The 14,078-nt window shown below is 47.7% G+C and overlaps 1 protein-coding gene and 1 long non-coding RNA gene across 3 annotated transcripts in view; one reads left to right on the top strand and one right to left on the bottom strand.

Annotated features, from left to right (window-relative positions):
- Positions 1-5,683: 5,683 nt before the first annotated feature.
- LOC139826942 (uncharacterized) lies at positions 5,684-12,559 on the bottom strand. 2 transcript variants are annotated; one of them, XR_011737092.1, is made up of 3 exons: positions 12,436-12,559; positions 9,254-9,362; positions 5,684-6,063 (listed from the first exon to the last, which is right to left on the bottom strand). It is a non-coding gene; the product is annotated as an uncharacterized lncRNA (long non-coding RNA). The 2 variants fall into 2 exon arrangements; XR_011737093.1 differs by having other exon boundaries at positions 5,684-8,716.
- CCDC3 (coiled-coil domain containing 3) overlaps positions 11,738-14,078 on the top strand; it is a 42,958-nt gene continuing 40,617 nt past the window's right edge. Inside the window, exons 1-2 of the mRNA XM_065829300.2 lie at positions 11,738-12,640; positions 13,729-13,903. Coding sequence (XP_065685372.1) covers positions 12,228-12,640; positions 13,729-13,903 — 588 coding nt within the window. The 5' untranslated portion in view covers positions 11,738-12,227. The remainder of the gene's footprint in view (positions 12,641-13,728; positions 13,904-14,078) is intronic.

The raw sequence follows: 14,078 nt of genomic DNA on the forward strand, positions 1-14,078 counted from the left end.
AGCCTTAATGAAAACCCCTTCTGCTTAATGAGAGCATGAAAGAAGAAGGGACAAAGGTAGGGCTGTGGAGCTGGGCTGCAGCCAGCGGGGCTCTGCATGGGGTGTCTGGGGGTGAGAGGAGGCGCAGGCAGGGCAAAGGGGCCTGTGCCATCCCCACTGGTTTGGGGGGGCCCCACCACACACCCCTGATGTGGGTGTTTCTCCTTCCTTCCACCCGTCTTGGCGGGCAGGTCCTCCTGGGGTGCAACCAGGGCATCGCCATGTTGGAGCCCATCAAAGATGAACCCCCACGGCCGCCTCCGCTCATCGGAGCACAGTCTGGGCACTCGTTGCTGGAGCGTTTGGGGTTCAAAAGTGCCTGGATTGAGGAGAAAAGTGTTTGTTACAACAGTGTTTCTTTGTTTTGAGTAAAAGAGCCAAATGTAGTGCAGGATACAAAGCTGACCCTGGGGTGAAAGACATCACTGAGCCTCCTCAGAACCTGCCCTCCCACCCCTGAGCCAAACCCAGCAAATCTTTGATGCATTAGTGTTTAACAGTGAGAGAGAGAGCAAAACCCCCCCTCACAAATTATTCCAGGGAGAGAGTAAAACAGCAGAAGCAGCAAAGGGTGGTTAATGTGAATTTTGTAGCAGGGCAATTTCCCCATTTCCTTTCTGGTTTAGAAATAAGATTTTTCTCCACACAGAGATAGGACTGTAAGAGGTAACAAAGCTTAAAGCTGAGTGAAAGAAAGAGTGTTTGGGGGGCTGTTCACAGCAATTTTTTTTTACCAATTAAAAAAAGAGGAGTTAACACCTGTGCTTACTTCACTATGCTATTTTTCAAGTTTGCAGTTGTTCTCAGGGGGAATCAAAGTGACAGATTTACGCAAAGCTGCAGTTTGGATCTTTTCTTGCCCTGGAGCAAGGCTTTTATCCGACACTCTCCTTCACCCCTTCACGAGGGGATGGTGAAGAGGAGGAATGCATCACACTTGAAAAAGTAAAGAAAAAAATCTTTCAGAGCTGTTCCTAGCAGCTGGACTATATTTAATCAGAACTGGAGATTAACATGCAGCTCTGTGAAAGAGATATTTTCCTTCCCCCTATGGTGATGTTGTCACCTGTGCAGCAGACAAGGCTCGGAGCTGAACCTCAGCAGCAAACTCACAGCACGAGGATGGAGGGGCTGCAAGTGGCTTTGTACTCTTATTCCCAGTAACTCCTGGAATGGGATGGCTCTTCAAGTAGTGAGGACAAGTTCTTTGGGCCATCTACATTGTGAAAGCTTCTCCTTAAGTACTTCAGACCTGTAAGAGGTTGCCCAGCTCCAGCGAGTCTCTGCATGGCAGGGTTTTTAGCAGGGTGTCTGCAGAAGGCAGCTCTTCTCTATTGCACTGAGGATGGGAACAGCAGGGACAGTCTTTCCAGGTGTCTCCACAAATGCTACATGCAGACGGACACAAATGAGTAATGGTAAATGTTCAGTAGCACAAGAACGTTTGTTGTGTCCTAAGCCTCTGTGTTCAGGGCGGTGAGCCCTGAGAGACAGCTTGGGCTGTACCCTTCTATAGAGAAGTTATGTTTTGTCTTCACTACTCAGTGTGCAAATGTCCTGAAAATTCTCTCTCCTTGAATCGATAAAGATTTGAAAGGTAGAACTTGAGAGGCAGAACCATTTACACCTATATAGGTTTTCCTGTGATGCCTGTCTCCACACTGAGTACTACAAACATGTTAATGGATGTGAATTCCCAATCCCTTTATGTAGTAAGAAGCTGGTACCTGTGTCACCTATCACGCTTGGCTTTTTTGGTCCCCAGATCTTATCCTTCCAGTCAATCTCTTTATCCAGCCCTACCTTTCAGCCAGATATTAAGATCTTGCCCCCACTCACAGGAACACAGTCTTCAACACAAGCAAAACAAAACATTGCTCTTTAGCCTTCTCTGGTGAAGTAACCATTGCAGTGTTTTCCACAGAAATCTACCCAAGATAAACAAACTGTGATGTTTCAGCCTGAACAGTTAATGCAGTCCAAGGAGGAGCCAGGCAGCTTTGCTAGCAGGCAATATAATCCAACAAAGCATTTGCTCAGGCTGCTGCTGCTGGATTTTGTAACCTTCACTGGCTCCAACACCACCTGCCTTGTACATGTGTCACCAGCCCCTGATGTGGTGGCTGGGGAACAGCTGTCCTGGCCTTGACATATGACCTTGCGCTGGCTGCTGCGTGTGTTGCAAATGCATCATCTGATATGTTGTGCAGCGGCAGAGCAGTCAGCCTCTCCTAAGGGGCTACCAGCAAGTTGCAGGATGCATTTCCCTTAGCTGAGGCAGGTTTAGAAGTAGAGATGCTTCCTTCTTGGCAATGCCGATGGCATGTGGGAGCATCTCATTGCCAAGGAGGTTGGGAGCAGGAGTAGATGACCAACACATACTGATCAGCATCCAAGTGAAACCTTCATTAACGTTGGTGGCATTGCTAACCCAGATCCTGGGGGAGGAAATGCCCCTGAGTCAGGAGGACAGTTTTGCTCAGCAGTGAGCCAGCTGATTGCCATGAGAGGAGGGAGCAACCTCCGGTGGGAGAGCTGGATCAGACCTCATTTCACCACCCTGGCCACGTGTTTGTGTTAACTCACTGGGATAGCTGTAATTTTTTTATCCTTTGCAGAGGGCAATTTCTAAAATCCAAATAAACCTCCTGCACGATGGCAGGGGGGATGTGTTTTCATGTCAGCTGCCCTGTGAACACAGCATCTGCGTCAAAGACCTGGAAAGCCCTATTCAAAAGAATACCAGAGAAGAACAAAACTTTCTCAAGACACAGAAAAATACAGAGTCCATATGGTAATGGAGCAGGTCCTTGAGCCACGTTATGAGGTTTGTCTAGATGGTTTGATGGAGGTTTAGGTTGGTTATTATAAAACATTTATTCATGGAAAGGGTCATCAGGCATCGAAACAGGCTGCCCAAGGCAGTGGTTGAGTTGCCAGACCTGGAGGTGTTTAAAAGATGAGTAGACGAGATTCTTAGGGACATGGTTTAGTGCCGGTGTGAGGTTAATGGTTGGACTTGATCATCTTAAAGGTCTCTTCCAAACAAAATGATTCTATTAATATGATTCTATGATTCTATGCCCAGTCAGTAGCAGTTAAAGAGAGAAACTTGCTGCCTGCTGGTAGGGGACTAGGTCGTTTGTGGGAAGTGGGTGCATCTCATGTGAGTGTTGCTGGACATTGACGGGAAGGTCATGATCCTGCACTATCTGGACACAGCTTATAAAGTCACCTCAGACAAGAAATCCCACCCCTCTCCTTCTCTTGGTACTTCACTTAAATGGCCTAGAAATAGAAGTAAATGTGGGGATGCTCTTGAGACAAAAGGAGGGTGATGGCAGGGCCATGGTGGGAAAGGCAGGCAGAGGAATCGTTGAATCATAGTTTGGGTTGGAAGGGACATTCAAAGCTCATCCAGTCCAATCGCTGCCATGAGCGGGGACATCTTCACCCAGATCAGGTTGCTCAGAGCCCTGTCCAGGCAGGAGGGCAGCTCTGTAGCTGCAGGCAGGTCAGGAGCACAGGGACCAGCTGAAGGACACGGTATGAAACTCAAGCTGAGCCCAGCTTTCTGCAGGACAAGAGGTGATGCAAGCTGGCCAGTGTGAGTGCTGAGCACAGCTGATTTTACAGAAGGGCTGACAGGTCCTGTGGGGAAACACAGGTGTCTCTGATGGTTTTTATACCGGACACCTGCAAGCAGTGGCCACATAAAAAAAAAAGGCTCAGGATTCTTGTTTATGCATTTTTCCTTTCTTGTCCCTATTTCTATAGCTTTACCATATAGTATTCAGTAATTTAACTTCTTAATTCCTTCATTTGCTCCTTCTTTGCCTAATATTTTATTTGACCAGCTGCTCCCCTCACTGCCCTTGCCCTTCTGTCCTGTGTATTTTCCTGCTTTTCCTCTCATTTCTTTGCCTTTTTGCCACTGTTTCTAGCTTTCTCTTAGGGTCTGCATCCCTGTCTGCCTCATCCTTTATGTTATTTCCTATTCCCTTCATTTGTGGGTCTTCATGAGGTGCAGGAGCAAGAGGTAATGATTTTAAACTAAAGGAGAGGAGATTCAGGATAGATGTGATGAACAATTTATTTACACTGAGGGTGGTAAAACACTGTCCCAGGTTGCCCAGAGAGGTGGTGGATGCCCCATCCCTGGAGACATCCCAGGCCAGGCTGGACGGGGCTCTGAGCAACCTGATCTGGTGAAGATGTCCCTGCTCATGGCAGGGGTGGCACTGGATCAGCTTTGAAGGTCCCTTCCAACACAAATTATTCTGTGACACTATGACTGTCACCCCTGTAGTAGTTACAGTAATCTACCATTCAGTAATCCATGCTGCCTTGCCCCCTCCAGATGTGCATGCACATCTGTGCACAGGGTACACATACCCTCAGAGCCAGAGGGCTGGAGTCAAACCCGGTTCAGATAACTGCCTGATTCAGTGGGATTCCCCCCTCCAAATCCAGAGCTCCTGGGGTGTTGAATCAGACATGGATGGCAGGCAGTTGTGTTCTTTACCACATCTCTGGCAAAAAGTCAGGTAGTCCACTGATTAGTGCAATTTGAGAGAAGAGAAATGTGCTGAAAATCAAGCATACATTGGCTTTACAATGGAAACTATTGTAAGTAAAACCACTTTAAATTGCATAAAGGTGTTTTGTAAGAGAACTGTCATATACCATGAGACAACTTTACCGGAAAGAACATCTGTAATGAGAAACAAATCGCACTGGCCTTTGCTGTAGGGTTTGAAAGCAGGTTGTGGAGATTGTGGAGACTCATTTGCCCTCTGGCAGTTCAAGAATTAAGTTGTTATGTTTAACATAAATAAGAGAGGTTTAATCCCAAATCCTCATGTGAGAGCACTTTGTGTTCTCTTAAAAGTTCAGTAATTCCATAAGCAAGATGGACAGTTGGGTTATTTTAGAGTCAGTGAAAACAGAAGAATGACAGAAGGGACATCAAAGGGAATTAACTCATCAGCATAAGAACTTACTTGTGAAAACTGAGCAGAGTGTGAGTTCAATTGCATTAACTATACATGGTGTCAAAGTCTTTCATTATAAGATGCTTTCCTCCCTTTTTTGTTTTATCCAGGCGAACTGCAAGAAGAGAGCTTCCTCTGCATGGGACTATCCCAAGTCGGGGCCACGCAACCTCCTGGACACACAAGCCTGTCCCTGCTCAGTCAGTAATAGCATGAGAATCATGATTCTCACTACCATATGGGCTCTACAGAAGATCCTCTGAGGTCAGATGCTGGTTTTTGAGTGGTGAAGGAAAGGTGAGGTGTTTCCTCAGGCTGGAAGGCTGCACAGGGAGAGATGTTGTCTCTGATGCCCTGCCTGTGCTGGATCTACCTGCACATCACTGAATAGGCTTGGGTTTGGGAGCATCTTGGCCCTTTTGAAAGGCCATCCCTTCCTCAGTTCTGCTGAGTGCACAGAAAGAAGTCAGCCCTGGCAATCTGGTACCATTTAGCAGCACTAAATTATCTTTAGACAAAGACAGTGTAAAACATGTTACCTCCAGCTGTGACTCAAAAATTGAAACAGATTCAACTCTTTGAAAACATAGGAGGGACAGGATATAAATCCAGAAAACTTGAGCTATTAAAGACAAAACATTTCACATCTCCATCTTTATTTCCAGACAAGAAACCGAAGTCCTACAATATCACTGTTGCATTAGGACTCAGACACATACAGCATCACTTCCTTCATTTCTCCCCTGTGATCCTGCAGCTGAAGAGACTCAGTGTGAGTGACTGGGTGCAGGAGGGATGATTGCTCTGGCCCAAAGAATTGCCCTCACTTGACTGAGCGAGGATTGAAATGCAAACTGTACTTGGCCAATATGATTTTTCTTCAGGAGTGACCATCCTTGTGTAATGCTGGCTGGCAGAATAAGGGTGGTTCTTGGATGAAGGAGCAGAAAACCAAACAGGAGTGGTGGTGCTACCCTCTTCCCGACTCTTTGGAGACCAGTCTGTACAATCCAGTGTTCATCTCTGACCTCTGTGGGAGAAAAGGATTTGGAAAATCTGGGTGGGGGGGCAATCAAGCTACAGCAGTAACTGATAGTCTGGTCAACCTGCCACTGAGTGAAATAAATTGTATTCAGTTTATTTGAGGGAGTGCTTAATTAGTGGATTATAAATGCCACAAGTCTGTGAAGATTTCTAATAAGAGGTTTGTTGTTTGTTTGTTTGTTTGTTTGTGTTTTTCAAGTAGCAGACAACAGTACAACAGGATCCCATGGCTGGAAGCTGAAGCTAGGCAAATCTAGAATGGGTAAAAGCACAAGATTTTAGCATTGGAACAACTCACCAAGGCATGAGTTCACTTCTCCACCATCTGAGATTTTAAAGTGAGGGTTGGATATCTTTCTTCTGCTGTCTTGTTCTAAAATCAATTATGGTCTTGACACAGGAGTCACTGGGTGACATCTTCTAACCATGGTCAGATTAAACTTTTGTAATGGTCCCTCTGCCTTTAAAACCTCTGATTTATAAGAAGTGAATTTACCTGGACCAGAGTTCACCCCAGGGACAGAGGAATTCGACATCTTTATTCATTCCTCCGCAGCTGTGGGAATGATATGTTTAGATATTTTTCCCATCGCCGGTTGTGTCAGTGGTATGTGTTATGCAGATGTGTGTCTACTGGGAGCAACGCTCAGACAGCGCATTTCACGTTGATTTATGAACAGACTTCTGAGCGCAGCAAGCTCTGGCGTCCGCTGACTTGGGCTGGAATCAGCTTGCACGTTGTTGCTATTCTTATTCTTGGACCTGCAGTCCTGGCTTATGAACCAGATGCTGTCGAAATGCAGAGCCGAGGAGGTCCTTGCCTCAGAGCTCTTCTGCAAGAGCCTGGCATGAAGCAAGGGGTGGATGCTGGTAGCCAAGGAAGCCCAGGGAAAAGATGGGTGGTGAACACCATCAGCAGCGATGCTCTAGAAAAACAGTGTATGTAGCAACAGGTCACTACAAGAAAGACCTTGATGTGCTGGAGCGAGTTCAGAGAAGGGAACGAAGCTGGTGAAGGAGCTGGAGCACAAGTGTGATGGGAGCAGCTGAGGGACCTGGGGGGTTCAGCCTGGAGAACAGGAGCTGAGGGGAGACCTGATCTCTGAACTGCCTGAAAGGAGCTTGGAATATGGAGGGTGTTGGTCTCTTCTCTCAAGTAGCAAGAGATAGAACAAGAGGAAATGGCCTCAAGTTGTGCCAGGGGAGGTTCAAATTGGATATTAGGAAAAATTTCTTCTTGGAAAGGGTTGTCAGGCATTGGAACAGGCTGCCCAGGGCAGTGGTGGAGTCACCATCCCTGGAGGTGTCTAAAAGTTGTACAGATGAGGTTCTTAGGGACATGGTTTAGTGACAGAGTTAGGTTACGCTTGGACTTGATGATCTTGAAGGTCTCTTCCAACCAAAATGGTTTTATGGTTCTATGATTCTAAGCTGGGTGGACAGTGGTGGGCCAAGGCTGGGTCTGCTCAGGAAAAGATGCTGCAGGACTCAAAACATGAGAGCAAAGAGCCTGCATGGCATCTTGGTTGTGTAAATGATAGAAAAGACCACATCTGGGAGAAGGAGGATAAAGGCCAAAGGGGCCAAGAAAGGGCAGAAAGGTACAACGAAGGTGCAAACGAAGATCTCCATCCATACCAACTCTTTGATTCTTCTAATCACTTTTCCATTCAAATTCTAAATGGTATTACAGAAAGTCTTTTCCCTGCTGCACATAAAGTAAATCTTTGCAAACTCTTTGAGACAGCAGCGTATTCCCGGCTGATCCCCAAAGACAGGTCCTGTTTCTTCATGGCCATGATTACTCTTCAAAGCAAAGAAACATAAAGAACTACAGGGAACTTTGGCTAGGAAATATTTTTTTTAAATAGGAATCACCCAGCCCAGAGATTGGTACAAAAATAGTTAAATATTATGGACCAAATGTCCAACTACAAGAAACATTACTCAAATTAGAGAAGCATAGAGAGAAGGTAACAAAGGATCTCTTCCTGTGAGGACACTAATGCAGCCAAATATTCATCTTTGTAGGTTGCCCAGTTTAAAGAGGTGTGCACAGAGGGAAAGAAATCTGGGTTTGATATTTTTTACTTCAGACTACAAAGGAATCGCTGCAGATACATAAATAAAAGACAGCTGGGCTGAAGTTTCAGATCACCTACACCCATCAGAAAGACAGCCAGACCCCAAGCACCATACTCTCTTGTTTGATACCTGGACTAACGCTCAACTCTGTCCATACTTTAAAGGCAAAGAGAGAGACAGAGCAGAGCTATGTTTTATTAAAAGGCTTAAATCACCTGCATTGCCACAGCAACAGTGAAGAAAATGACACAGCCCAGAGGGAAAAACCTTTGGTTTAAATATCTGTACGGATGTGTGGAAGAAAAGGCAGAGCTCCTGCCTGGGAAAACACAAGCCTGGCTCAAAGTCTACAAGATCATCTAAGCGGAGGAAGCAAATGAATAACTGTGGCACATGCCTGAGTGGCTGAAAGCACAGCCTGAGTGGTAATTTGCTCTATTGATGCTCCTCTGATTAGCTGATTTTGGCTACGGCACTCGACAGACCCATGCTGAGTGTGCAGCCCTAAAGTATTCACACTGCACTGAAGAACGTCTCGATCAGCCAGTGGATCCCTGCAGAGAAACAGCAAACACAGATCTGAAGGATGCAGTCTCCAGGGAGGGTTTCTAAACCCTCACTCCCCGTCACTAATTCCTTGTTATCCAGAGCTGGAAGAGAAAGGACTCCTGGAAGGGGTCCAGGTCCTCCTGCTACTTTTCACTACCTTGGAAGTGAAGGAAAAAAGAAGAAAATTGACGGTGCTTCTGCGGAGAGAAATTTAAGAGCAAAATCACGTTATTCACTGTGATCTAAATTTAGGTGGTTCTAATTCTTTACTAAAATACTGAAAGTTGCTAATGAACTCAAGCAGCAAATAACCCAAGGGACCAATTTGGGAAGGTTGCACACTGATGAAACTCTGGAGACCCTCCTGACAAGGAGAGGTTTTGGCTGAGGACATCTCACAGAGGGCATGGGAGAAGATGAGCCCACCCAAGGCCTTACAACAGCACTGGGCACAGCACCAGCAAACACAAATGGAAGACAAAATTGAAATAAAGCACTTTTAAGTGTGTGATATTTTTATTTTTATGTGCAAACTTCAGTACCTGCTGCATCTGCTCCAGAGTTATGACCAAGTCCTACTTTTGGCTCCTTCAGCTCTGAAGTCAGATCCATGGGCTCCCGTTGTGTCCTCCAAACACCAACACGACCACTCTGCAGGATGATAAAGAAATTCCAAAGAGTGTTAATTACTTACTTCCACACTCCGGTAATCATCACCAGAAAGAAAGTCGGAGAGCGTCAACAAGAGCCAGCATACACCAGCAAATGCTGTTGTGTTTTCTGAGATGGCTCACTGATTCAAACACTCTGGCCAAAGATAAGCAGTTTAATTTAGACTATTAAGAGTAGTGTTAAGGGAAGACACATTCGTATTTTGGGTCTGAGATGCCCATGTCCCTCCTTTTCTCACCCTGTCCTCTCTCCCAGCTGTGATGTGGTGGTTAACTGAAATGTGAGGAATAGCAGAACAGATCACAGCTTAGATTAGATATTTCCAACATGGTGTGATGACAGTTGGCCATTACTCACTTGCAACACACAGTAAACAGAAATGAAGCTTAAATATGAGGCTCTTCTACCCAGAAGATATCAATCTCATCTGTATACACAGAAGAAACAGCAATTGCGTTTCATACAAGTTAAGAATTTGGCTCCCAGGACAAAACCAACCAAGCTACGGTTACAAATGTGTCCTCAGGTTCTTGGGGCTCTATCTCCCCAGAAGCAATGTTGGAGTAATAACATATGTATTTTGCTGCCCATACCCAATACTGAGATTCATGTTGCTGAAGCCGCCAGGCTCTGATACTGGTTGTACCGCATGGAGAGACCATGGAGAGACATGGAGAGACCACTTTGGGTGGGCTGAACATCTCTCCCATCACTTGCAACACTTCTCTTCACATGACCCTCATGTTTTTGCCGACGTCTTGAAGCACCATTTCTCAACAGAAACCTGAGGTTCATACCAAGGCCTCCGCGTACATTAGAATGTACAAAATACCTCCAGACTGCCCCAGCTTTGTCTGAAGTCAACATCAGCCTCGATTCTCTGGTTTTCTCCTTAGTTCTTGTGTATCTAAAAACTACTGAATGAGGCTCTGAAATGTTCTCTACCACAGTTTAGTCCTTTCAGTTTGCAAAACAAAAGCAGTTTTTCTTGAAGTTTAACATTAAAAAAAACTCTTGAGCTTGTTGGTCTGTTGGGATTTCCTGATGATATTTTCCTAAAAAAATATTTTCAGGATTGTCTTCTAAGCTTTTTTCATTAAAACTGTGAATTGAATCAGTTTGTTAATCTTCAAGAAATAGATTGTTTAAAAAAGTTAGAGAAGCTCTATCTGTCATTCTGGAGTTTTTGTTAGAAAAAGAAATCGAAATATGTTTCTGTTTTACCAAGAACCAACTTTGCTGTTCTTGCATAAAGCTACAATGAAATACGTTGTAGGACCATGTCATCATGAAATATGAATATGACCTTTGTTAAAGTCTTCAGCTCATTTTCTACACACAGCTGAGTCTGATGAAACTGTTCCAGAGGGAGACACTTGTCACAGAAGAAGTCTTGTCTCACTGTCATGAACTTGGCTCAGCATTATTTAACTGATTATTCATTATTTTGCCCATTATTTTGAACACCAGTCGTGCACGAGGACCCCCTATACTGGACACACCATGAACATGAAATAAAAAGGCATTTTCTGCTCCCAAGAGCTCCTAGTCCTTGTAGAGGACTGGAGAGGTGGATGGAGACAGACAGACAGGACACACTGTCAAACTTTCAGTGACCATCACAGTTAGGGAGAGATTTAACTGGGACCATGTCTCCTTATTCATATTCTAACAAAAGATTTTAAGTGTCCCATGCCCATTTCTGATTCTGTTATCCCCAGTGAGATCAGATGTGGGAAAAGGAGAATACTGAAACAGTAAAAGGTAATTTTGGGCTGAGTGTGGTGCTGTGCCCCTGGGGATCCTCGGGAGAGGCTCCACAGCAGTTTGTATGTGGCGAGAAGGGTCAGTCCCTGAGCCATCTGCCAAAAAGCTGGATAAACCCGAAGCCACCTCAGGAATTCTAGGAGGAAACAGTGGGAAATGAAAATCTATTGAGACCTGGCTTTTTATTTTTACCTTGCTCACCAGATGCATTTTGAAAAACGGTTGCATGCTGCTAGGAAGAGCTGCTCTCCTCCCCTTGCAAGTTTTTCTCTGCCTCCATCTGAAGTGGATGAAGTGGATGACCAGGGTTTCAAACTTCCCCCCACACACATCTTCTGTTTCCCAGGCTCTTCTTTCCCATCAGGAGCTGTGCACAGGCCCCAGCTCCACTGGGACCCTTGCCCTTCCAGCATCCTACAAGCCAGCCCTTCACCTCCCAAAGCCCTGGGTGCAGGAGCTGCCCCCACCCCGGAGTGTGCTACCCTTCGCATTTCTGCTCTTTTACATCTTGCCTCTTTGCACTCTCTGTCCCGTCCACCTCTTCCCTTTGCAACCCTCCTCTTTGCAACTCTGCCTCTGCATCCCTCCCCTTTGTATCCCTCCCTTTTCACCTCCCCCTTTGCACCTCTCGCATTTACAGCCCTCCCCTTTGCCTCTCTGCCCCCTTCGCATCTCTGCCTTTTCCCATCCCTCCCCTTCGCATCTCTGCTCCCCGCACCTCGGCCCGTGTGCACCCCCTGCCCCTCGACCCTTTACATCTTTCCCCCTTTGCAGCCCTGCCCGCTTGGATCTCAGCCCTCTGGGTGTCTGCCTCCTTGCACCTTCCACTTCTCCCCTCTCCGGGCTCTTTGAACCCCCTCCCTTTCGCTTCCCTGCCCCTTCGCATCTCCGCCTTGCCGCCTCCCTGCCCCATCCACCCCCGGCCCTTTTGCACCTCTCCCCCTTCCCCCCCCCAACCCCCGCAGCCTCCGGGGCAGCGACCTCAGGCCGTGCCCCCCCCTCCTCCTCCAGCCCCCCGTAACCCCGCTCCCCTGCCCGCCTCGGCGCTCCCCTGGCCCGGCTGAGGAGCCGCCCGCGATGCCGCCTCCTCCGCGGCTGCTGCCGCTGCTGGTGCTGGGCTTGGGGCTGGGGCTGGGGGGGCGGGCGGGCGGCGGGGGGGGCTGCCAGCTGCCGGCGGAGTGGCGGCCGCTCAGCGAGGGCTGCCGCGCCGAGCTGGCGGCGATCATCGTGTACGCGCGGGTGCTGGCGCTGCACCCCGACCCTTACGGCGCTTATAACTACCTACCCTGGCAGAGGGGCCACCCCGCCGACCTCCAGCATGAGGAGGGGGGGCTCTTTTACTCGGCCGAGATCGAGCTGCTGTGCGACCAGGCGTGGGGCAGCATGTTGGAGGTGCCCGCCGGCTCCCGTCTCAACCTCACCGGCCTCGGGTACTTCTCCTGCCACTCGCACACCGTCATGCAGGGCTACAATTATTTCTTCTTCCTTCGGTGAGTCCCGGGATCGGGGGCTCTGGGGGGGTGGGGTTGGCATCCCGGCCCCCGGGGCATCTCCGCGGCCGAGGGATCCGCTCCTGCCCGGGAGGGTTGGCCCCGTCCCGCTGCCGCTCGCCCCGTCCCGCTGCCGCTCGCCCCGTCCCGCTGCCGCTCGCCCCGTCCCGCTGCCGCTCGCCCCGTCCCGCTGCCGCTCGCCCCGTCCCGCTGCCGCTCGCCCTGCAGCGCCTTCTCCTTTGCGCGTGCACTCACAGTTTCACTGAGAAAAAAAAAAACAACAAACCAAAACAAACCCAAAGTCATAATATTCCGGAGTTTCAGATGTACGGGGAGCTGCTGTTGAGTAGCTCCTGGGTGCTACTGCTTTTGTTTTTATGGTGGGACAGTCACGGCGCTGGAGAGGGGCCAGCGCCTGTTCGCCGAAGTTTGGCACGGGAGTTTAAAACCCGTCCCCAAATACTCCCCAGATAGCTTTCTCTTGGATCTCCCGAGTCCCAGACAAATCCTGACTTTGGGCTCATCGAAAGAATAAGAAAATAAACCACAATGTGGGAACAGAGCCATCACTGTGACCTTCCCATCCTAGAGTGTTTGTGAAATACTACTCAGTGACTTGTTTCAAAATACTTGGTATATTCTTACACTGGGCGCGTAACAAAACACAAGTTGATGCTGTCTAGTGCTCAGTCTTTGGCAATATCTTTAAACATGTTTTATACAGGTTATTTATTGACTGCTTGAAGGAGTACTTAAACTCTGGGATTAAGGGCAAAGCAATGAAAATTCTGTAGGAACCATGGGCCAAAATACAGATTTGACTCATTCATGGGGGTTCATTGATGTCTGCAGGGTGGTAGGAGCCTGTTAGGTCCTTACTGCTGCTCCGTGGCCCAGTTCTTCATGGTGGCAATTGCCATCTTGTCAACTAAGGGCTAGGAGAGCTGAAAGCCACATGCCAGCTATAAGTCTGTCTGTGTGACGTTGGTGACACTTGTTGAGCCAGGCTGAAGAATGATGAGTGGCTTCTGCAGGAGAGAAAGTGTTGTCCAGCCTCACCGTGGGCTGCCATGCTATTTGTGTTTCAGAATGGATGAGAACTACATCCTCCTGCCGCACGGAGTCAACTTCCAGGAGGCGATTTTCCCGGACACCCAGGAGAACAGAAGGATGTTTGCCAGCCTTTTCCAGTTCTCTAACTGCTCGCAGGCGCAGCATGTGTTGAGCTTTGCCAGTGACTGGGAGATTCAAGAGGACAACAGGGTAAGGGATTTATTTGCTCTCCAGTGCTTGTTTTCTAAGTGAGGACAGGCATTCCCATGTCATTTACAAACAGATGTATCAATGCAGAGCAGCAGGTCCTTGATTTTCCTGGTCCTTTGGTGGTATCACTGTCAAAGTAACACATTGGTGGGGAGATGTTAAGCTCTGTTTTTTA

This window comes from Patagioenas fasciata, chromosome 1, assembly GCF_037038585.1.
Source record: "Patagioenas fasciata isolate bPatFas1 chromosome 1, bPatFas1.hap1, whole genome shotgun sequence".
Taxonomy (NCBI): Eukaryota; Metazoa; Chordata; class Aves; order Columbiformes; family Columbidae; genus Patagioenas; species Patagioenas fasciata.